General features: G+C 36.6%; 1 protein-coding gene across 1 annotated transcript; it reads left to right on the plus strand.

Annotated features, from left to right (window-relative positions):
• The first annotated feature begins 512 nt into the window (after positions 1 to 512).
• On the plus strand, positions 513 to 10431 carry LOC104226446 (1-aminocyclopropane-1-carboxylate oxidase homolog 1-like). Its single transcript, XM_070170975.1, has 3 exons — positions 513 to 1093; positions 9402 to 9723; positions 9797 to 10431. Exons 1-3 carry the CDS (start codon positions 591 to 593, stop codon positions 10043 to 10045), a joined length of 1074 nt encoding a protein of 357 aa, XP_070027076.1. The 5' UTR covers positions 513 to 590; the 3' UTR covers positions 10046 to 10431.
• The last annotated feature ends 15942 nt before the right edge of the window (positions 10432 to 26373 follow it).

Genomic DNA, 26373 nt, shown 5'->3' on the forward strand with positions numbered 1-26373 from the left:
TTAAATGTTATCAAAAATTAGATGTTCACAGAGGTGTTCAACTGATCATCCTTCATTGTATCCGGCTACGCCACTGTTTTTATATACTATCTGTTATATTAGTTTACTTAGCTCAAAACCTATGCAAATAAGCTTTTTCCACGCAAGAGAAGATAGTCTTTATTGGGATTGAAGAAAGAAGTGGGATGATAAGGCCGAAGTGGTTGGTGAAATAGTAATATCCTTCTTTTCTTGCTTTCGTGGAGCATATGATTCCTTAGACAATTGATATTTTATCCGAACTTATTTTCTTTTTGTTCGTTCCAAAAAGAATGATCTCTTTCTGAATGTGGAAATAATTTAGCTTAAACTTACAATTTTACTCTTAATGAGAAGTTTTTATAACCACACAAATACTCTGGCCCCTTTTTGACTTGTTTAGGACCACAAATTTCAAAAGTCTTCATTTTTTCTTAGTAACGGAGGAAGTACAATATTTCAGCAAAGGACAATTGCATTATTTATGAGCAGTCTGTTGACCTTAACTAACTTATCTGTTAAGACTAAGAACAAATATATCTTGCATTGAAGAGTCTCAAGCTGAACAGACAATGGACTACGATAGATCTAAGGAGATAAAGGCTTTTGATGATACAAAAGCTGGTGTTAAAGGACTAGTTGATGCTGGAATTTGGAACATACCAAGAATGTTCATTAGGCCAGCTGATGAACTTGTTGAAGAGTTGAATCTGTGCAAGTCAACTCTAAAGATTCCAGTCCTAGATCTCAGTGGCATAGAAATCCAAGATCGACGTCAGAAGATTGTTGATGAAATAAGGGAAGCATCAGAAAAGTGGGGATTTTTCCAACTGATAAATCATGGGGTTCCTTCAAGTGTTTTGGAAGGAATGATTGATGGGATTCGCGACTTTCACGAACAAGATGTTGAGTTAAAGAAAGAGTACTATTCGCGTGATCGTATAACAAGAAGAGTGAGATATGAGAGCAATTTTGATCTGTATCAATCAAAGACCGCGAACTGGAGGGATACGTTGAACTTTTCAAGGCTAGTTTGTGGTCACATTGAACCTGAACAAATACCAGCAATTTGCAGGTGACCATCCGCTGCCCATAAATTGCTACTTTACATCAGTCCTGTTCTACTAGTTGAAATTGGTTAGGAAAGATCAGAACTATTGAATTTTAGTAAGACCAGTTGTAGTTTTTTCTTTTATGTTCTTGGCTTTGCAGAAAATCTTATCTGACAAGCAGATATGTTTACTTATTTAGCTGTTTTTTTCCAACATATTCTTTTATGTTCTTGGCTTTGCGAGGGAGAGACCCTCGCGACTCAGCATAGGCTCTTAGTAATGGACATCGGCATTATGATGAAGAGGAAGAAGAGGTATGCTAGTGGCCGGCCGAGGATTAGATGGGGAGCTTTAACCAAGGATAAAGCCCAGGAGTTGGAGGGGAGGCTATCCACTATGGGAGCTTGGAGGAGTAGTGGAGACGCGAGCACTATGTGGTCGACGACGGCGAACTATGTGAGGGAGGCGGCGAGAGAGGTGCTAGGTGTATCGAAGGGTTTTTCTGGCAGGCACCAAGGAGACTGGTGGTGGAATGACATAGTCCAAGGTAAAGTGGAGGCGAAGAAGGTAGCGTACGCGAAGTTAGCAGGGAGCACAAGCGAGAAGGAGAGGAGTGCGAATAGAGAGAGGTACAAAGTGGCTAGGAAGGAGGCAAAGCTGGCGGTCACGGAGGCTAAGAATGCAGCGTTTAGCTGCCTATACGAAGAATTAGGGGAGAAAGACGGGGAAAGGAAGTTGTTTCGGCTAGCTAAAGCGAGGGAGAGGAAGGCCCGGGAATTGGACCAAGTAAGGTGCATCAAAGACGAGGATGATAAAGCATTGATGGAAGAGTCCCAGATTAAGCAGAGATGGCAGACGTACTTTTATGGTCTTCTAAATGAGGAGGGGGACCAGGATATAGCGCTAGGGAACTTGGGGCACTCGGAGAGTCTCCAAGATTTTAGGTATTGCAGGCGCATTAAGGTGGAGTAGGTCGTGGGGGCTTTGCGTAAGATGAGTAGGGGTAGAGCGACCGGGCCAGATGAAATTCCGATTGAGTTTTGGAAATGTGTGGGTAGAGCAGGATTGGAATGACTGATTGGGTTGTTCAATGTAATTTTTAGGACGAAGAAGATGCCGGAGGAATGGAGGTCGAGTACAGTGGTACCGTTGTACAAGAATAAAGGTGATATCCAGTGTTGTAACAATTATAGGGGTATCAAGTTACTTAGCCATACCATGAAAGTCTGGGAGAGGGTGGTGGAGGTGAGGGTGAGGAAGACGACGTCTATATCCGATAATCAGTTTAGGTTCATGCCGGGCCGCTCCACTACGGAAGCTATCCGCCTTATTAGGAGGTTGGTGGAACAGTACAAGGATAAGAAGAAGGATCTGCACATGGTGTTTATTGACTTGAAGAAGGCGTATGATAAGGTTCCTAGGGAGGTGTTCTGGAGATGTCTTAAGGCGAAGGGCGTGCCGGTAGCCTACATACAAGCGATCAAGGACATATATGATGGAGCTAAGACTAAGGTTAGGACTGTGGGAGGCGACTCGGAGCATTTCCCGGTTGTTATGGGATTACACCAAGGCTCTGCGCTTAGCCCGTTCTTATTTGCCTTGGTGATAGAGGCTTTGACATACCATATTCAAGGGGAGGTTCCATGGTGTATGTTATTTGCTGATGACATAGTTCTAATTGACGAGACGAGGGCCGGTGTTAACGAGAGATTGGAGGTTTGGAGACAGACTCTCGAGTCTAAGGGTTTCAAATTGAGCAGGTCTAAGACAGAGTACCTGGAGTGCAAGTTTGGCACTGAGTCGAGGGAAGTAAGCGGGGACGTGAGGCTTGGGTCACAGGTCATCCCCAAGAGAGATATCAAGTACCTTGGGTCGATGATTCAGGGGGACGGAGAGATCGACGAGGACGTCACTCATCGCATAGGGGCGGGCTGGATGAAATGGAGGCTTGCATCTGGAGTCTTGTGCGACAAGAAAGTGCCACTGATACTCAAAGGTAAGTTTTATAGAGCTGTGGTTAGACCGGCATGTTGTATGGGGCGGAGTGTTGGACGGTTAAGAACTCCCATATCTAGAGGATGAAAGTAGCATAGATGCGGATGCTGAGGTGGATGTGCGGGCACACTAGGATAGACAAGATTAGGAATGAAGATATTTGGAAGAAGGCGGGCGTCGCCCCTATGGATGACAAGATGCGGGAAACGTGGCTCAGATGGTTCGGGAACATGCAGAGGAGAAGCCTTGATACACCGGTGAGGAGGTGTGAGCGGTTGGCCGTGGTAGGTACGAGAAGAGGTAGAGGGAGACCTAAGAAGTATTGGGGAGAGGTAATCAGGCAGGACATGGTACGACTGCAGATTTCCGAGGACATGACCCTTGATAGGAAGGCCTGGAGGTCAAACATTAGGGTTGTAGGATAGGGGTAGTAAAACTTTCATTACTTCATACCGGGGGTGAGGCGGGATTGGATTAGGGTTGATCTTAGATGGCTTGCAGTTTATGTTGAACCCACACTATTCTTGTTGTTTATCTTAGCCTCGGGCCTTAGATTCTGGTTACTGTTATTGCATGTCATTCATCTTTTCATTTTTATGCTTCTGTTACTATTACGGTTTCTACTGGAGTTACTAATGAATTCTCTTTTCTTGTTTTTTATTTTATTTTCGTCTTTTTGAGCCGAGGGTCTATCGGAAACAGCCTATCTGTCCCTATCGGGGCAGGGGTAAGGTATGCGTACACATTACCTTCCCTAGACCCCACTATGTGGGATTTTACTGGGTAGTTATTGTTGTTGTTGTTGAGATCCTTCTGCAGATCTTCCTAATTTAGGTTTACTGTGCACCTCAGACAGTAGCGGAGCCAGAAATTTCATTAACGGGTACCAAAATATAAGAAAATAAACATACAAAGAAACTAACAAGATTCAGCATATCATATATATACATAAACATAAAATTTTGACTTAACTACACAATGTAATTTTCGGCGAAGGAGTGCCAATTGACAACCCTTAGATTAAGGTGGCTGCGCCACTGCTCGTGGAGCTTTTCAAGTATTGTAGATGGTTAATTATAAGGTGACCTTATTCACGGCCTTGTATTTTCGTCGAGTACTTAAAGCAACTGTTTGGACAGATGAGCTAAAATCACCAGGCTGAGTTATTCATAGGGATATATAGTTTGATCAAATTTGCCCTCATGTAGCATCAAAGATAAGTGATACTGTTGAAGTTTGGCAAAATGCCAAAGTCCCACATTGGTTGGGAGTTAAGTTTGGGGGGATTTTTCCCCTATAAAAGAAGGCCTAATGTTTAGGATTGAAACACACCTCTCATTTGCCTTCTCATCTGTTTAAGGCATTTGTATCTTCTCTCTTTAGTATTATTTCACTTGTATTTTTGGAGTGAAATAAAATATTGGTTGTGTCCGAGGAGTAGGCAAAATTAGCCGAACCTCGTAAATTCTGGTGTTCCCTTTATTATTGCTTTATTGTCTTATTTATTATTTGGTGGTTGTCATAATTTTTGGTATAGTAGTTGTGACTTATTCACACTATATACATTTGGCTTCCGCAACAATTGGTATCAGAGCCAAGGTACTGTCTAAGTATGCTCTGTGGTTGCAGCATAGTCTGATCTTCCACATCAGAAAAGATTTATCTTGGTAACTGAGTCAAGGTTCTGTCTGAGTATGCTCTGTAGTTGCAGCTTAGTCTGATCTTCTACATCAGAAAGGAAATAATCTTGATTTGTGTCGTCAGCTATTAAATAATATTTGTGTCAAATATGGGAGACAATAAACAAGAAGAATCTACATCAAGTGTCAACAATACGTCATCATTGGCATCTTCGCTTATGACAAGAATTGTGTCAAATGCGAAATTTGCGGTAGAAATTTTTGACGGGTCCGGACATTTTGGGATGTGGCAAGGCGAGGTTCTAGATGTCCTTTTTCAACAAGGGCTAGATCTGGCCATTGAAGAAAAGAAACCAGATGTTATTGGAGAAGAAGATTGGAGAATTATCAACCGTGTTGCTTGCGGTACCATTCGATCCTACCTTGCTAGAGAGCAGAAATATCCATACACAAAGGAAACTTCTGCAAGTAAATTATGGAAAGCACTGGAGGATAAATTTTTGAAGAAAAACAGTCAAAATAAATTGTACATGAAGAAGAGACTGTTTCACTTCACCTATGTTCCTGGTACCACGATGAATGAACATATCACCAGTTTCAATAAGTTGGTCACAGATTTGCAAAATATGGATACAACTTATGATGATGGTGACTTGGCCTTGATGTTGTTGGCGTCACTTCCTGATGAGTACGAGCACCTTGAAACTACTCTACTCCATGGAAATGACGAAGTTTCTCTCAGAGAAGTTTGTTCGGCTTTGTACAGCTATGAACAAAGAAAGCGAGAAAAACAGAAGGGCGGAGAAGGAGAAACACTATTTGTGAGGGGTCGTCCTCAAAATCAAACGAGGACAAAGAAGGGAAGATCCAAGTTAAGATCCAGACCCAGTAAAGATGAATGTGCCTTTTGTCGAGAAAAGGGGCACTGGAAGAAAGACTGTCTGAAGTTGAAGAATAAGGCCAAACATAACAATGGAAAGGCCATTATGGATTCAAATGTAGCTGATTGTGATGATTCAGACTTCTCATTAGTTACAACAGAGTCATTAACATCATCAGACATATGGTTGATGGACTCGGCTTGTAGCCATCATATGTGTCCCAACAGGGACTGGTTTGTGGAATTTCAAGAAGGAGAATATGGAGTCATCCACACAGCGGATAACAGCCCTCTTACCTCATATGGCATTGGTTCAATACGATTAAGGAACCATGATGGAATGATCAGAACATTAACAGATGTTCGATATGTACCGGATTTGAAGAAGAATCTCATCTCTGTGGGAGCCCTGGAATCAAAAGGGTTCAAAATCATTGCAGAAAATGGAGTGATGAGAGTATGCTCCGGTGCACTAGTGGTAATGAAGGCTAATCGGAAGAATAATAATATGTACCGCTATCGTGGCAGTACAGTTATTGGGACAGCGACAGTGACATCCAGTGACGACAAAGAGGCAGAAGCAACCAAGCTATGACACATGCGCTTGGGACATGCTGGAGGAAAATCCTTGAAAACTCTATCAGATCAAGGATTGTTAAAAGGAGTAAAAGCTTGCAACTTGGAGTTTTGTGAGCATTGTGTTAAAGGGAAACAGACAAGGGTTAAATTTGGTACAACGATCCATAATACTAAAGGCATTTTGGATTATGTACACTCTGATGTTTGGGGTCCTTCCAAAACACCTTCATTGGGTGGGAAGCACTATTTTGTAACCTTTGTTGATGATTTTTCCCGAAGAGTATGGGTGTATACAATGAAGAGCAAAGATGAAGTGTTGGGAATTTTTCTCAAATGGAAGACGATGGTGGAGAATCAGACAGGCAGGAGAATCAAGTGTATTCGCACAGACAATGGAGGTGAATACAAAAATGATCATTTCAATAAGGTCTGTGAAAATGATGGCATCGTCAGACACTTCACTGTTAGACATACACCACAACAGAATGGAGTGGCAGAACGTATGAACCGAACCTTGCTGGAGAAGGTACGGTGTATGTTGTCCAATGCTGGCTTGGGCAAAGAATTTTGGGCTGAGGCAATTACATATGCATGCCACCTCATTAATCGTCTACCATCTGCTGCTATTGATGGCAAGACACCATTTGAAAAATGGTATGGAAAACCTGCTGTAGATTATAACTCTTTGCACGTGTTTGGCTCAACTGCATATTATCATGTGACGGAGTCAAAATTGGATCCAAGGGCAAAGAAGACTATTTTTATGGGAATTACTTCTGGAGTCAAAGGATATCGCTTATGGTGTCCTATGACAAAGAAAGTAATATTCAGCAGAGATGTTACCTTTGATGAATCTGCTATGGTAAATAAGGTAACAGAAGACACCAAACAAAATAAAGGTGCTTCTAAGCAGGTGGAGTTTGAGGGAAAATTTATTTTTCCTACACAAGAAACAGAGGAGGAAACAAATGAAGATTACCCTCTGGAAGGAGAGCCAGTAGAGGAGATTCCAACTCAGGAACCTCAACAACAACTTGAATCAATAGCAACCAGCAGGCCAAAAAGAACAATAACGAAACATGTTCGTCTCATTGAGACGGTTGCTTGTGCAACCTCAATTGTAGCTGATGATGTTCCTACCACTTATAAAGACGCTGTCCAAAGTTCAGAAGAAGATAAGTGGAGGATTGCCATGAATGATGAAATACAGTCCCTTCATCAGAATCATACATGGAGATTGGCCAATCTCCCGAAGGGAAAGAAGGCAATTGGGTGCAAATGGGTATTTGCAAAGAAGGAAGGATTTCCTAACCAAGTAGATGTTCGCTACAAAGCAAGATTGGTGGCCAAAGGATATGCTCAAAAGGAGGGAATTGATTACAATGAAGTGTTTTCTCCAGTTGTAAAACATTCCTCCATTAGAATTATGTTGGCTTTGGTAGCACAATTGGATTTGGAACTAGTTCAGATGGATGTAAAAACTGCGTTTTTACATGGAAACTTGGAGGAGGAAATCTACATGACTCAGCCAGAAGGATTCAAAGTTGCTGGAAAAGAAAATATGGTGTGCAAACTTGAAAAATCATTGTACGGATTGAAACAATCTTCTAGACAATGGTACAAGCGATTTGACGAGTTTATGTTACGGCAAGGGTACAAGAGAAGCAAATACGATCATTGTGTGTATTTGCACAAGCTTAAAGATGGTTCCTTTGTATATCTTCTCCTATATGTTGATGATATGTTGATAGCTTCCAAGAATTCGGAAGAAATTGATAAGTTGAAGATTCAACTGAAGAAGGAGTTCGAGATGAAGGATTTGGGTGAGGCAAAGAAAATTCTTGGCATGGAGATAATTAGAGATAGACGTTCAAAGAAACTCTGTTTATCTCAAAAGGAATATTTGAAGAGAGTACTTCAACGTTTTGGCATAGATGACAAGACTAAGCCAGTTAGTACTCCACTTGCTTCCCATTTTAAGCTAAGTACTATTATGTCGCCAATGGATGAAGCTGAACGAGAGTATATGTCAAAGGTACCATACGCAAATGCTGTTGGTAGCTTGATGTATGCAATGGTTTGCACAAGGCCTGACATTTCACAAGCTGTTGGAGTTATTAGCAGATATATGCACAATCCAGGGAAGGAGCATTGACAAGCTGTGAAGTGGATTCTACGGTATATTCATAATACTGTAGATGTCGGGTTAGTTTTTGAGCAGGAAGACAATCAGTCTGTAGTTGGATATTGTGACTCAGATTTTGCGGGTGATATGGACAAACGAAGATCAACTACTGGTTATGTGTTTACTTTTGCAAAGGCACCAGTTAGTTGGAAGTCTACTTTGCAGTCAACAGTTGCTTTGTCTACAACAGAGGCAGAGTACATGGCTATTACAGAGGCTGTGAAGGAGGCAATTTGGCTTCAAGGATTGCTAAAGGAGCTTGGTGTTGAACAAAAAGGTATCACAATTTTTTGTGATAGTCAAAGTGCTATTCAATTAGCGAAGAACCAAGTTTATCATGCAAGGACGAAGCATATTGATGTTCGGTATCATTTCGTACGAGAAATCATAGAAGAAGGAGGAGTCACAGTGAAGAAAATTCATACTACGGAGAATCCTGCTGATATGCTAACTAAGGTGGTGACTGCGATCAAGTTTCAACATTGTTTGGATTTGATCAACATTGTTGAACACTGAAGATTGAAGATGAAGACACAACCAAAATTTGTTATTGAGAGAGAATTGAAAATGTGGAATTTTGCCAAGGTGGAGATTTGTTGAAGTTTGGCAAAATGCCAAAGTCCCACATTGGTTGGGAGTTAAGTTTGGGGGGATTTTTCCCCTATAAAAGAAGGCCTAATGTTTAGGATTGAAACACACCTCTCATTTGCCTTCTCATCTGTTTAAGGCATTTGTATCTTCTCTCTTTAGTATTATTTCACTTGTATTTTTGGAGTGAAATAAAATATTGGTTATGTCCGAGGAGTAGGCAAAATTAGCCGAACCTCGTAAATTCTGGTGTTCCCTTTGTTATTGCTTTATTGTCTTATTTATTATTTGGTGGTTGTCATAATTTTTGGTATAGTAGTTGTGACTTATTCACACTATATACATTTGGCTTCCGCAACAGATACTGCATAATGAAATCTTTGGATATAGGGAATTCTACTCCATCTAGGTGTTTATGCTTCAGCTATATAATGATTTTTTTCTGTTATTTTCTTAATGTCCAGGAAAACATTCCTTGAGTACATAAATCATGTCATAAAACTAGGGGAAACTCTTTTTGACTTACTATCAGAAGCTCTTGGACTAAAAACCGACTATTTGGAAACTTTGGAATGTGCCAATGGACAAGCGTTAGCATGTCATTACTACCCAGCATGCCCACAACCAGAGCTAACTCTTGGCGCCGATAAGCATACAGATCCTGCTTTCCTCACCATTCTGCTTCAAGATCAAAGTGGTGGCTTTCAAGTCATGCATAATAACCAATGGGTTGATGTTGAACCGATTGAACGAGGTTTGGTGGTTAATATTGGTGACCTTCTTCAGGTTCGCAACAAAACACATTTTTTGTCTCATTTATTTATGGATTATTACTTATCTTAATCTGATTTTGTAACAGATCCTATCAAATGACAAGTTTGTAAGTGTGAATCATAGAGTTGTAGCGAATAAGGCAGGACCAAGAATGTCAGTGGCATGCTTCTTCACTGGTGCTTTTGAACCTCCAAAGATGTATGGCCCAGTCAAAGAGCTCATATCAGAAGAAAATCCCCCTCTTTATAAAGAATTTACAGTAGGAGATTACATCACTAAGTTTTTCTCAAGACCACTCGATACGTCTGGTCTTGACCTATTCAGAGTGACATGACTAAAGGGCAACCCAGTGCACTAAGCTCCCGCTATGCGTGGGGTCGGGGAAGGGCCTGACCACAAGGTTCTATTGTACGTAGCCTTACCCTGAATTTCTGCAAGAGGCTATTTCCACGGCTCGAACCCGTAACTTCCTGGTCGCATGACAATAACTTTACCAGTTGCTACAAGGCTCCCTTCACCGACATGACTATACATCTCTATAGTATACAGAACAATGTCAAAATTTGTGATTTGCTGCCCATTAGTCTTTTACCAACAATGAGTAATAAGAGTGTTTTTGCATTGTCCTTTGCACTACTAAATAAACTTGTAGCCATGTTTTGCTTCATTTCTCTGTTATGAAGTTGTCAATATACAATCCATGTTGAGTGTTCTGTATTACCAGCTACTGTCAATTATTCAATGCATGAAAACATTATTCAACGTGAAGTTTAACTGCATTGGTCGCGAGAGATTGGAGAAAAAATAAGAGTGAACGAGAAAGACAGCATTTTGTGTACCATGTGAACAGATTGCTGTGTGTTTGTATCTATATCTATATCTGTATTTATATCTGAATTTATATCTATATATTGATCCACTCATAGATTTTCATCTAAATTAGTTAGAAATATGGAGGTAAAAAATTAATTAAAAAACTATAATAGAAAAAAATAAAAAATATAGAAAGACATAAATTGAGATAACCTATGACTATTTATACTTTGGAGTAAGTTAAAATATGAAATAAAATTAAAATTTACTTAAAGTATTAAAGATTTATTGACTTCAAAAATTAAAAAATTCAGGCGGTAAAATAAGATCTTACATAAGTATACAATTATTTATAAGATAAGAAAAAAATTAAATATATTATATTAAAAGGAGAGTAGTGAGGCATGATACTAAGCCAAGTGGCGTATTGAAAAAATGCCACTTAGCATTTTTAAGACATAATCTAAATAGATTTTTTTAATTTAATAAGGATTAAAACAACTTAGATTTTGTCACGACCCTAAACCCGAACTCGGTCGTGATGGCGCCTCTCGTGAAGACAAGGCCGGACAATTATACCCAATTCACTTTTTAAACAGTTAAATATCATAAAAGCAGTCTAAAACATGATATAGCAATACTAAGTAGCGGATCATGTCAATAAGGTGCGGAAGTACAACCCAACGCAGTCCTAACCGGGATGTCACAAGTCACGAGCATCTCTAAACCATAATACTAGTCTGCTAAAGTCATAAACTACTACAAGTGTTTGAAAGGAAACAGAAATGATAGAGAAGTAGAGACACAGGGCTACGGACGTCAACAACTACCTCGTAGTCTCCGAAAAATCGCCTGGAACTGGAGGAATCAGCACTCAGGAGCGATACCAATTACGCTTGAATCTGCACATAGGGTGCAGGGAGTAAAGTGAGTACTTCAACTCAGTGAGTAACAAATATAAATAATGACTGAAGGTAAGAAATCACATAATGTACAAATCATGCTATAATGAAGCAGTAAAATCACTTAAAACAGTAAATCAGTGAAAAGTCAAGTGAAAATCCCTTTCTCAACAAGTAAAATAAGTAATTGACAGGTAAATATGAAAGATAAACATATAAAGGTTCGCCCCTCGGGCACAATGTCAACAACTCCGCCCCTCGGGCAATATCTCAAAACAATAACAGCCCTTCGGGCAATCACATAAAACAGTACCAGCCCCTCGGGCAAATCACATAGAACAATACCAGCCCCTCGGGCTATCACATAGAACAATATCAGCCCCACAGGCTATATCTCACATCACAATGGGTACCCGCGCTCACTGGGGGTGTACAGATTCCGGGAGGGGCCCCTTACGGCCCAAGCACAATATCAAGCCATCTCGTGGCATCAAATCTAAGCCCTCGGCCTTATGTCAGTCAAGCCACCTCGTGGCGTATATATCTCAAGTTCTCAGCCTCATAAACAATGTCAACAAGCTACCTCGTGGCGTACATATCTCAGGCCCTCGGGCTTAATCAGTATCATTGTTTCCTCACAACTAGGCACTCGGCCTTACTCAGTCAAAAATACTCATAAGCTCCTCGGGCAATAGTAAAACAGTATTTTTCAGCCCAAAACATCATTTAAAATATCATTTAAGTCTCAAAATTGAGTAAAATTGGCTGAGTAGTAAAACAATGGAAAATAACGGGACTGAGTTCAAGTAATAAGTCAAACAGTGAGGAAATGGTAATAAAATCCCCAAATGGTTCAAATAGTTGGCACGAAGCCCAAATATGGCAATCAGCCCAAAGCATGATGAAAGCAAACAAGTTTCAGTCAAATACGCGGTAAAATCATCAATCGGGACGGACCAAGTCACAATCCCCAATAGTGCACGACCCCACGCTCGTCAACAAATGTGTGCCTCACCTCAATATAGCACTACGATGTGCAATCCGGGGTTTCAAACCCTCAGAGCATCATTTACAATCATTACTCACCTCGAACCGACTAATTCTCTAGCTTGTGACGCCTTTGCCCCTCGAATTAGCTTCCACGCGCGTCGAATCTATCCAAAATCAGAATGAATACGTCACAATATGCTAAGGGAACAAAGCCTAAGAGAGAACAATCAACAAAGGGCACGATTCTCGAAATTACCAAAACCTAAGCCCCGGGCCCACATCTTGGAATCAGGTAAAATTTACATTTTCAAAATCTTCATACCCTCACGAGTCTAACCATACCAAAATTATCCAATTCCGGTACCATTTGGTCCTTCAAATCATCATTTTATATTTTTGGAAGATCCACAACTTTTCTTCCCAAATCACGAATTAAATGATGAATTCAATGATAGATTCATGTATTCTAGCCAAATCTGAGTTAGAATCACTTACCCCGATGAATTTCTTAAAAAACCTTCTAAAAATCGCCAAAATCTGAGCTCTCTAGGTCAAAATATTAAATAAAACCCAAAACCTCATATTTATAGAGTACCCCACAGATTTTCACCTCCGCGGACCGTACAAAATCGACCGCGGTCCGCACAAAACCAGTGCGGTCCGCACAAAAACGACCGCGGCCGCACATGCTTTCCTCTACAGTGATAGGCTTTAGTATTTTGTCCATAACTTTCACTACATATGTCCAAATAACAATATCTTTATCTTTTTGGAAACTAGATACGAAGGGCTACAACTTTCGTTTTTGAATCATCTCATAATTCCTTGTAGATTAAAAGATATGAGCTTCCGAAGTAGGACTAGTGAAAGTCTCCCACCGCGGCCGCACTGCATTTTGTGCGGTCCGCACAATACCTACCGCGGCCGCACTTCATTTTGTGCGGTCCGCACAGCACATACCGCGGCCGCACTTCTTTTTGTGCGGACCGCGCGGGTGGGCTTCGAGGCCTGCAACCCTTCTGGACCTGCTATAGCTATGATTTTCGGCTTAAAACATCCCGGAACTTCAAACCAATTGTACCAACATATCCCATGACATTGTTCAAACTTGTTCCAAACTTCGGAACGCTCACAACAACATCAAATCACCAATTTAACATAGGATTCAAGCCTAAGAACTCCAAGAACTCTTAAATTATGCTTTCGATCAAAAAGCCTATCAAATCTCGTGCGAATGACCTGAAATTTTGCAAACACTTCCCAAATGACACAACGAAGCTACTGCAACTCTCGAAATTCCATTCCGACCCCTATATCAAAGTCTCGCCTATCAACCGGAAAACGCCGAAATCTCAATTTCGTCAATTCAAGCCTAAACCTTCCACGAACTTCCAAAATGCATTCCGATCACGCTCCTAAGTCCCAAATCACCTAACGGAGCTAACCAAACCATAAAAATTCCAATCTGAGCTCAAATACACACAAGTAAAATCTTGGTCAAACCTTTCAAATTTTAAGCTTCAACTGAGACTGTTCATTCTGATTAACCTGAAACCCAACACCAACGATTTACATAAGTCATAATACACCACACAGGGCAAGTCATGCCCGAGAACTGGCGAGCGAAGTGCAAGAGCTCAAAACGACCGGTCGAGCCGTTACAGATTTGCTCAAATTTAATTTATGGTAGAAATCAATTAAAATTGACACACATTCTTATAGTAAATAAATTTTGATAGCTTTCCAAATATAATTATTCACTAACCACTTGATATGTTTTCTTTTATTTCATAATTTTATTATTTTTAAAAATAGTAGATAAAGAATTAAAATGATAATGAAAATATTATCATTACATATAATGTGTTCCAACAAATAGGAAATTAATTTTTAGATTAATATCTAAATTGAGTGCAATTATTGAAAGCATAAGATAATGTTTAAAAATGCAGTCCAATTAAAAATTAAAAGGATATAACTTTTTTGAAGATAAAACAAATTCTTCTTAAAATATATAAAGAAAAATATTAAGAATAAATTATAAATAGTGTGAGAATATTTCTGCTAAGAATTAGTTTATAAAATAAAATAAAGTAAAATAAAATACTTAAAAATACTATTGATAAATTTAAATAACTCAAGAATTCAAGCAATGTTTTTAAAATAAAATAGATACTTATTTTAAGATTAAAAAAATTCTAGATTTATCTATATTATATTAAAAGATAGTAATGGATAATTATATTAAATAAAGTGGCAACTTAATTAAAAGCCATATGAAACTGGGAAAGGCAAAGCTATAAAATATATTGAAGCTAATCAAGCTTCATGGCTAGTGAAGAAGATTCTGAAGGCTAAGTAGTATATGACAGAGGCTGGGATCAACTTGGAATAAACACCCGAGAAGAAGCACATAACCATCAACAATATATACAAGATGTTAAGGAAGGATCACCAGAAGGTGCATTGGAGGAAGCTGATATGTAATAATGGAAGAATGCCAAAGTGGACTTTTATATTGTACACGGCTATACTGGGCAAGATGAATACCAGAGATAGACTAGCTAGCAAGATGAGGAGTAACAAATGAGCCATTATGTCCTATGTGTAAAGTAGAAGAGGAAAGCTTGGAACACCTGTTCTTCAAATGTTCATTTACAACAGCAATTTGGAGTAAGATACTATATTGGATGGGTATTACAAGGCAAATGATGGAATGGAATCAAGAAATAGAATGGGTATGCAGCAATGCAAAAAGCAGATCAGCAAATTCTGAAATCTACATAATAGCACTAGCAAGTTGTGTCTATCACGTGTGGCAGGAGAGAAACCACAGAATTTTTCAACATAAGCAAAAGCAAGCGGGGTTACTGATTAAGCAAACTATACAAATGATATGTGGAAGGGGCTATACGTTGCCAGGACTAAGAAGAAGGCTTGAAGAGTTGAATTTCTATCCATAAGGGAAGATGAAGTACTGACAATGTAATAGAATTGTAAACTGATAGTCAGTAGGAAAAATAGGAGTTTTTGATGAAACTGAGCCTAGGAGGATGTCCAGACTTAGTGTTTGTTGATTTGAGCTGTAATTTCGTGCTTTGGTAATAAAATATGATAATTACCAAAAACAAAAGCCATATGAAACTTTGATAATACCATATATCTGATAACATAATAGCAAAAGTAAAAAAAATAATTAAAATTTAATATTAGAAATGAAAGGAAAAGACTATTTTACTTAAAGTTAGAAAGTTCTTAACATTAAGATGAGAATGCTCAAACTATGGATAGGACCACCAAAAATTAAAGTCTTGCTAGATATAGAATTAAATTTTAAAAAATATAAAATAAATATCTAATATAAGTAATTTTTTAACGAAAACAAAAAATCAAATTTTGTATCTTGAAACTAAAAGGAAAGAAAATTTATTGCATGTAATACAAAAAATAAATATAAGAAAAACTCAATAGATTTGGAATATAATAATCAAAGAACTTGTATATTAATATTTTAGACTAATCAAAGTTATAATTTAAAGTAAAATATGATATTATTTTTATTACAGGTAAAATATTAATATAAAAAATTAATTAAAATTTCTTAGTAGGGAATAGACTGTATAAAGAAAAAAATAGAGATAGTGTGAGAATATTTATACTTTAAATTATTTTAAAATAAAACAAAGTAAATAATTGAATAATATTCAAAAATAATACTGTAGATTTAAATAGTAAAATATTATCGAGTAAGAGGATAAAAGCGTAAAATATATTAAATTTCAAGAATAAAAAAATAATATTTATCTATAATTATTAAAAGGATAATAAGTAAGATAGTAAGTTAATTAGTAACTCGAAAAAAATCATATGAAAGTATAATAATATTAAATAATAAATAATATAATAATTATAAGCAAAGAACAAAAAAAATGTGTAAATTTTAAAAGAATAAGACTTATTGGAGCTTGAGATAAAAAATAAAATGATACTAAGAATTTTATTAAAATAATATGATCTAATATGTTCAAACGAGACAAATCACCACATGACATATTTAGTATTTTTTTTAAATATTGATAACGACATGAAATTCAAGTACTAAACTTAACCGGTTGGATTATATAAAGATAGAAAAAGTAAACAAGTTATCAACTAAGAGATTTGCAAAATGGTTTCATGTCTTACTTCTTAATTAATATCTAATGATTATCTATAAATTTTATCTGGAAGGTTTATATTTTAAAGTTATTTATACATAATTCAAATAATCCAAATCACAATCTGACATGGGATGTGTCCGCGCATCGCGCGGGTACTAATACTAGTTTTATTTAAAAGGAGGGGTAGTGAAGCATGAGGTGAAGCCAAGTGGCGTATTAAGAAAATGCCACTTGGCACTTTTAAGACATAATCTGAATAAATCTTAGACAAATCTAATCTATATATCTATATCTATATCTTTATCGATATCTATATCTATATATAGATCTACTCATCAGTTTTCCTTCTATATTAGCTATAAACATAGAGGGGAAATTCATTAAAAATCATAATAGATAGAAAATAAAATATAAAAAAATGTAAATTGAGATAATTTGGTACTAATTATACTCTTGGGCAAGTTAAATATAATTAAAAAAAGTAAAAATATTTACTTAAGATATTAAAGATCTGATGACTTTGAAAATTAAAAAAAAAATCAAAAAGCAAAATAAGATCTTACATAAAATACACAAATAGTTTATAAGGTAAGAAAAAGATTTAAATAATAATTTATATCATGATAAGATCCGTTTCTATATTATAATACATGAACCATTCAATTCAATTATCAGATATGAACTTCATCCTTAGCCAACTACACGTAAGGATCCTAGTAGTTGAGTATACAATAATTTATACTAGAAAAAAGCTACTTCAAAGAACAATAAATTCATGTCCATATCTCCAAACAAAATCAAGTTGCTTGAACTTTAAAGAAAATAATATTATCCTTCTCTAATCCTTAAAAATGGAATTTTACAATATGAAAAATCACTTGGCACTTTTTAAGAAAAAAACTAAAAAATAGGAGATATTTACAACAATAAAGATCTACTACATTATGAAAAAATATTTACTATGTTTCTGATTTTTTGGAAAGAAGATACTCTGCAAAAGGGAAAAAATGCTCAAGTTTGAGTAGCTAGTTAAAAGATATAGTTAATCTTATCAGATATATTTATTTTGAAAAAATTACAGTGCAAAACAAAATGTAGAAAGACATAGATTGAGATAAGTTGTGGCTATTTATACTTTTGACTGAGTTAGAAATAAATAAAGTAAATAATATACTTAAAATATTAATTTGATGATTTTAAAAATTAATAAAATTCCGAGCAACAGGATAAGATCTTAAAAATACAATATATATATATATATATATATATATATATATATATATATATATATATATATATATATATAAGAATTAAAAGAAGGGTAGTTTGCAATGTGGTTAAGTCAAGTGACACTCTAAAAATAAGATACATGGAAAAATTAAGACAAAATTAATAAGAATTTGTAGATCAGGTTTTGGGCACTCACTTGGATGGATTTATTGAGCATCCTATTGTATTTGATAAATTGATTTCTTAAATTGTAAAAATTAAATCTACTGAAGAATTGGTTGAGTGCCTACATATGAGGAAAATATTTTACTGATTTTATGTTATGTTATATAAGTAACAAAATGCTGGACTTTTCTAATATGAAGGAAGCTTTTGCATTAATAATTTTTTTACTAATTATAGTTAAAATCTAATTGAAAAAGCAATTAAATTTTATATGTTATCCTTTTTTTAGTTAGCTTGAGAAGAATGGAATTTAAAAGTGCAATTAAGAGTTAAGAAGTATGTATGGACATTTGCCATTGGAATAACTTTTAGGATAAATATTTCTTAGAAAAATTTTAGGTTTTGAAATACTAAAAGAGGATATGATGAATTATGGTGAAAAAGTTTCAAGCAAAAAATAGTGGACAATATATTTGGAAAACCAACTATGAGGCTGGGGCAATCTACTTGAAATTTGGAGATCGATTATATAGTGTTCTGGCAGTAGATGTTTTTGGATAAAATACCTAATTTATGAAACTTCAATGGAGAAGATAATATTCATGCCAAGGGAATTAGGCATTAAAATTTTAAATAAGCATAAATCTATTGCTTGATCATACCGAATATTTTTTATAAAAGATGATTTTCATCTTACCAAATACCAAAACATGGCTTGATTATGGATAATATATATATTTTCTTGAATTTTTTTTCTCATATCAAACATATGCTAAACAAAGGAGCAGTTCGCCAAGAGTAGTTAACAAGGATATTAAGCCTGTTGGTAAGCTAATAAAATATCATATGATAATTCAATATATGATAAGTAATAGATAATTCAATAATAAAAAATAAGGATAAACAAAACGAAAATATATAAGTTAAAAAATAAAACTATAGATTATATAGAAAAATAAAATTTATTTGAATTTCAGATGAGAAAGCTAGTTGAATTTTAAAAAATAAAAGTCATAGTACTATATATAGATGGATCATTTAGATAAAGTCAAAGAATATTGAATAATATAAAAATAATTCAAGCAACAGATTAAAAATATAATTAAACTTCATATAGGTAATCTCAATAATTAAAACTAAAATTTGATATATGTTATAACTTTACAGAGTTTTTCTTATTGAGTACGTTGCAATAAAAATAAAATAATATATACTTGAAATAGCCAAATCACAACTTCATATGATTTTTATTCTTTAATTTTTCGCGCATTGGGCGGCTCTAATACTAGTTCCATTAAGAAGACGTGAGTAGATGTTTCTACTTGAGTGCAAAGAAAGAAATATATATATCATGCTGACCAAATATAAACCCGAAAATCTTGCTAACTAAATATAATTCCAATAACTTTGCAAGTCAAATATAATCCCAAGAATCATGCTAACATAATATAATTCCAATAATTTTGCAGGTCAAATATAATCCGACGAATCATGCTAAATACATCTTAAGAGGGAAATTATTACAATGTTAAGACTCGGGTATAAATTCCGTTAAGACTTTACTAGAAGACTACGTTTCTGCTTGAGTACAAAGAAATGGTAATTTGCTTGTTGATCACATTATTTCTTGAGAATTTGTCCTTGTGTTACTTCTTGATTCTCTTGAACAAAAGCAATATGTAATAAATAAATAAATAAATAAATAAAGATTAAGCAAACTCAATAACTCACTTACCGGTCAATTTGATGAAATAGAAGAATAATTTTAGAGAATTTTCCTTTTCTATATATTGAATCTGATTTTGCTGCACAAGGACGGTCTATAAATACAAAAGGAAAAGAATCTGTGCATAACTAACTATCCTATGTGTCCTTATTGTATTGGCTAGTCTATAACAAATAAAAAATAAAATTTAAAACTGTTATCTTTCTTCTATTCCCTTATATTTTCTTCTATTGGGACGGATATTGGGCAGACGGATAAGGAGGCCCAAAGACTGAAGTGGCCCAATGTTGAGTAGCCCATATCTGGATCCTTAGGCGAACAAAACAAGACAAAGCTGTTGTCATTTACAGACAACCTAAATTGTACCAAACCTTATACTCAAACTAAACCCTTTTCTCTATCAAACACCATAGACGAATCTGAGATGCCTTCATCTCCAACACCCCTCCTCAAGTTGGAAGGGGATGCAAGAGCACCCAACTTGCCCAAAAGTCTATGGTGAAGCTGCCCTGTGAGAGACTTGGTGAAGAGATCTGCCAACTGAGAAGAGGATCGAACAAAAGACGGAGAAATTAGACCTGCGAGAAATTGTTGACGAACAAAGTGGCAATCGATCTCCACATGTTTCATTCTCTTATGAAACATGGGGTTCTTCGTGATGTGGATAGCTGCTTGGCTATCAGAGTGCAAAGGAACAGGGAGAGAAATTGGAACAATCGGGTCCTCAAAAAGACGCACTAGCCATGTGAGCTCGGCAACTGCTCGCCTCATTGAGCGATACTCAGCTTCAGCAGAGCTTAGGGAGATGGAAGTCTATTTCTTGGACTTCCAGGAGACGGGAGAACCTCCAAGTGAAATGTAAAAGCCACTAACAGATTTACGGGATTCAGGACAAGTACCCAGCCGGAATCACAAAAAACGAGCAGTTGAAAGGAGGGTGATGAAGACATAAACAACCCAAGACCAGGGTCCTTGAGCAAATATCGAAGGACACGAAGAGCGGCGTGCATATGTGTCACGAACCGAATTTCCCACCCTCGGGAGTCGTGATGACGCCTACTAGTGAAAGCTACACAAGCCAACCAACTGAACTATCTACCTTATTTCCATTTTTAATCCGATAACAGTTAAGAGCCAACAATTAGATAACAACAGAATTGAATAAGCGGAAGACTGCATTGTAGAGATTTAATAACACTGCTAATACCAAACCATAACAAATCTACCCAAGACTGGTGTCACAACTTCACAGACTGTCTAGGAGTACTACAAATAAAGGTCTGAAAGAAATAAATACAATACTGTCTCTGGAAATACATGAAAGAAACAGGAATAATTGATAGAAAGAGACGCGCCAAGGCCTGCAGGACTACCTCGGATCGCCTGATGAACAAGAAAACAGCAATCTCACTGCGGTCCGAAGTCTACAACACTGAGATCTGCACAAAAAAGTGCAGAGTGTAGTATCAGCACAACCGACCCCATGTGCTGGTAAGAGTCTAGCCTAACCTCGATGAAGTAGTGACGAGGCTAGGACCAGACTACCAAATAAATCTGTGCAATATAGCGTACAAAAATAATAGGAAGCAGATAACAATGATGACAACAATGACCAATCAGTGATGTAAATAGCAAGCCACAAGAACACCATAAATGTTTCTCAACAAATAATAGATACAAGTACAATCAATTCATCAAGTCCTTCAAATATAAATCTTTCGCCTATAAATCCTTCAAATAATAATCTCCAAGATAATATGCTTTTCAATGAATATATATCGAATATATTTCCTTTAAATAAATATCTTTCAAATAAGCATCTTTCGAATATAATTCTTTTGAGTAAATGTCATCTTGTGACGCCTCATTCACTTAACATAAAGTAGAGTACACCTTCCAACCCAATTTGGAAATCAACAAGAAAAATATGAAGTTATTTTTAGAAATCATTTGATAAAGAAGACACCCTTTTCAATTAAAGTACAATATCGAATGAATCCTTCGCCTTTAATACGAGAAATCAATAAATCAAAACATAGTAGAAATTCCTTTTTTTTTTTTGTAAAGTACAACCTCAAATGGTTTAAGGAAAATTTAGTTGAGAAATAAATTGAGCTAAAAAAAATGTAACAATTGTTGAAATTTGGAGTATTGAACATATATAAAAAAAAGTAAAAATAGAATATCAAGAGAATTATAAAGGAATCAAAATCCAATCACTAACAAGAATAAGGGAAACAAAAGCATATTTCACTTTCTTTTCACATCTTGTTGCAGGCGTGCAACCCGATCCCATTTCATGTATCTCGTGGCAGGGGTGCCACCCACTCCCATTTCATGTATCTCGTGGTAAGCATACCACCCGCTCCAATTTCATTATGTCTTGTGGTAGGCATACCACCCGCTCCCATTTTATTATATCTTGTGGTAGGCGTACCACCCGCTCCCATTTCATTATATATCTTGTGGTAGGCGTACCACCCGCTCTCAGTTACAAGCCAACAATAATCACAAGGAATCCCGGCAATGGAACAAGAGCAATATAACAACTTTCCGGCAAGGGAACAATAATATTTCAACAACATCTTGGCAAGAGAACCATACTATCAAAACAAACATCCTGGCAAGGCAACAATAATATCAAACAAGCATCCTGGCAAGACAACAATAATATCAAACAAACATCATGGCAAGAGAACAATGGTGATAATAACATATGAAGCGCAATAAACCACAACGGATTCATAGCAATTACAATACAAGACTCACGGACATGCTTGACGCCAACGTATAGATACTCATCACCATGCCTATACGTCGTACTCTACAATTAACATGTAGCAATTAAGACACAACTCCTAATCCCTCAAGCTAACGTTAGACCAAACACTTACCTCGCTTTGCAATCAATTCAAAATTCCAACAAGCCTTTGCCTCGTGAATTCGTTCGAAGCTTCAAATCTGGTCATAATAATTCAATATACTCAATATAAATCGTACGAATTAATTCCATATGAAAATATTAATTTTCCAACAAAATCCGAAATTTAACTCAAAATCGCTCGTGGGGCCGACGTCTCGAATTCCGACGAAACTTACAAAATCCGATAACCCATTCAACCACGAGTTCAGCCATACAAATTTTATCAAATTCCGATAACAACTCGACCTCCAAATCTAAAATTTTCATTTTTGGAAGATTTTGCAAAAAATCTTGATTTCTTCCATTTAAATCCGAATTAAATGATGAAAATAACCATGGATTTATGTAATATAAACACTTTCGAGTATAGGACACTTACTTGAGTTGAAATCATGAAGAACACCTCAAAATCGCCCAAAATCCGAGTTTGAAACTCACAAAAATGAAAAAATGATGGGTTGTTCGTCCTTTAACTACCCAGTATTTTCGAGGGCACTATTCATGCGTTTTTACTGTTCACGGGGTACTGTTCACTGGGTACTGTTCACATGGTACTATTTCTGCAAATTTTCTGCTATTTTCCCAAGTCCGAAATCACTCCGAGACACCTCCGAAACACTCTCGAGCCCTCGGGGCTCCTAACCAAACACATGCACTAACTCAACAACATCCTACAAACTTAACCGTGCGATAAAATCGCCAAACTAACATCATATACCACGAATTAAGTTTTAAAATCCAAGAATTCTTTCAAATTTCATAAAACATCAAATTTTCCATTTTGAGTCCGAAACACGTCAAACGACGTCCATTTTCAACCAAACTTTATAGAAAGTGCTTAAACCATATATAAGACCTGTACTAGACACCGGAACCAAAATACAGACCCGATACCATCACTTTCTAATCAAATTTTATTTCCATTTTCCTTAAATATTTTCAGAAAATAATTTTACTCAAAAATTCATTTCTCGGGTCTGAGACCTCGGAATTCGATTCCGGGCATATGCCCAAGTCCCATATTTTCCTACGGACCACCTAGGACCGTCAAATCTTGGATCTAGGTTCGTTTGCTCAAAATATTGACCGAAGTCAACTCAGTTGAGTTTTAAAGCTCTAATTCATAATTTAATCCATTTTTCATAAAAAAACCTTCCAAAAAATTATACGGACTGCGCACACAAGTTGAGAAATTATTGATAGCTCTTTTCAAGTTCTTAAAACACCGAGATGATTATTTAATTTAAAGATAACATTTTGGGTCATCACAATATGAGATTGCCGGGGATCCTGCATATATTGACTGAGGTGCTGCACCGTAAAGGAGAGATCTGGCCTTGTATGGGTTAAGTAGTTTAACTTACCCAATAAATGACGATACAAGGTTGGATCTAGTAGAGGATCACCAGTGTTGGCCAAGAGTTTGATAGTTGGATCAAGCGGGCAGGGAACAGGAGTTTGGTGTAATACATCAAACTCAATGAGGAGGTCATGGCAAATTTACGCTGGGACAGGATCAGACCTGCAGATTCTCGCAGTACTCCAAGGTCCCTAAGTCTTTGATTTTGAACTCTTGGTTTAAGAATATCTTTAAAGTATGTAGTTCTTCAGCATTATTTCTTGTGAGTAGAATGTCATCCACGTAGACTGCAACTATGGATATTGAGGAATACATCTTCTTAAAAAATAGGGAGTAGTCATTCAATGAGTGTGAATACCCTTTAAAATTTAGAGATGCCGTTAACTTAGCATACCATTGACGGAAAGCTTGACGTAAACCATAAAGTGATTTCTTCAAACGACAAACTTGAGTAGGAGAAGATGATGAAAAATCAATAGAAAACTTCATATAAACCTCTTCATTAAGATCACCATGTAAAAATGCATTGTTAACATCTAATTGATAGATTCCCCAATCCTTCTCATAGCTGTAGCAAGAATGCATCTAATTGTAGTCATTTTCACCACAGGTTAAAAATGTTTCAGTAAAATCCACTCCTTCCCTTTGAATATCACCTCTTACTACTAGTTGAGCCTTTAGTCTTTCCACACTACCATCAGAATGTTGTTTCACCTTATACACCTATTTGCAAGGTAGTGCTTTTCTACTAGGGGTAGTTCCACTACTTCCCAGGTTTGATTCTGTTCAAGGGCTTCAATTTCCTTAGCCATGGCTTCCTGCCAACCTGGGTGATGTGCTGCTTGACTATAACTGGTAGGTTCTTGAATACTAGACAAGGAATTGAGTAAAGTCTGATTTGAGGTAGAAAGCCCAGAGAAAGGAAAACTAGGAGGTGTAACAGGGGAGAGAAAATAGGCAGTGCTAACATCTGTAAGTTGAATAGCATTACAAGTGTAATCTTTGAGATAAACTGGAGGGTTATGGGGTCTAGATGACTTTCTGCTCAAATTGTCTATCATAGGTTCAAATGTAGAAGGTGAGGCAGAGGGAACAAGAGAATGCTGAAGTTAGGATGGTGTGAGTGGGGGAGCAATAATAGGAGAGAAAGGTATGAGAGAAAGAGATGTAGGGTGAGAGATGGAGGTAGGAGAAGGGGGGCTGCATTATCATTAGCTGGTGATATGGGTTGTACTTCTAGTATTGAGTCAAGAATACCACTGGTAGAATTAGGTAAAGGTGAGAGAGGCAGGAAAGAATCTGGAGAATGTTGAGGTAGTTTAGAGGAGAAAGGATAAGCTTCTCATGAAAAACAACATCTCTGGAGATAAAAGGCTTCAAAGTTTTGAGGTTCAGGACTTTGTAACCTCTTTTACCATGTGGATAGCCCAGAAATACACATGGTATGACCCTAGGTTGAAACTTTGTTCTATGAATGGAAGGAGTAGAGATAAAACACAGACATCCAAAACATTTTAACTTTGTGTAATCTGGTCTAGAATGAAAAAGAACCTCATAAGGTGTTTTAAAATGAAAACCCCTTGAGGGAAACCTATTAATGAGATAAGTTGATGTTAAAAGACAATCACCCCAGTAAGAAATAGGTAAATTGGACTGAAAGAGTATAACTTTAGAAGTCTCCAACAAATGCTTGTATTTTTTCTCCACAACTCCATTTTGTTTTGGAGAGGTAATACAGGTAGTTTGATGCATATTTCCTTGGGAAATAAAAAAATCTGACTAGGCAATCCCACTTCCTAACTCAAAGGCATTATCTGATCTAATGGACTTAACCTTTGTATGAAACTGTCATTCTACCATAGCCAAGAATAATTTTAAAACTGAAAAGGTATTTGATTTGTTGCTCAATAAGTAGGTCCATGTACCTCTACTATAGTCATCCACAATAGTTAGGAAATACTTAAAGCCATCATAAGTAGGTTTATTATAAGGGCCCCATGTATCAATATGAATTAATTCAAAAATGTGCTTTGTGGTAATGCTGCTTGTGGAAAATGGGAGTCTCGATTGTCTTGCCATATGACAAACAACACAAGGAGTATAAGACTTGGATGAAACAGAAATAGGAATAACAAAAATGTTTTTCATATTACTGAAAGGCATATGGCCTAGCCTATAGTGCCATAACTTATCATTTACACTAGAAATAGAACTAAAACAGGAATGTAAAATAGGTACATATTATCCTAGATTAAGCTTCCTGCTAGAAAGAAAACTATTGCTAGACTTGGATGGAATACTGGGAATGGCTGCTATTGGCCTTGATTGAAGGATGTAGAGTCCTGCCTTCTCCTTACCAATCTCTAGAGGGCTCTTCAGGAAAGGGCCCAACA

This window comes from Nicotiana sylvestris, chromosome 1, assembly GCF_000393655.2.
Source record: "Nicotiana sylvestris chromosome 1, ASM39365v2, whole genome shotgun sequence".
Taxonomy (NCBI): domain Eukaryota; kingdom Viridiplantae; phylum Streptophyta; class Magnoliopsida; order Solanales; family Solanaceae; genus Nicotiana; species Nicotiana sylvestris.

What these genes read in the sequence shown, in the direction of transcription:
- LOC104226446 (XM_070170975.1), top strand. Translation starts at nt 591, where the DNA reads ATGGACTACGATAGATCTAAGGAGATAAAGGCTTTTGATGATACAAAA. An exon ending in CAAATACCAGCAATTTGCAG is followed by an intron (nt 1,094 to 9,401) that starts GTGACCATCCGC and finishes CTTAATGTCCAG; the next exon opens with GAAAACATTCCTTGAGTACA. An exon ending in ATATTGGTGACCTTCTTCAG is followed by an intron (nt 9,724 to 9,796) that starts GTTCGCAACAAA and finishes ATTTTGTAACAG; the next exon opens with ATCCTATCAAATGACAAGTT.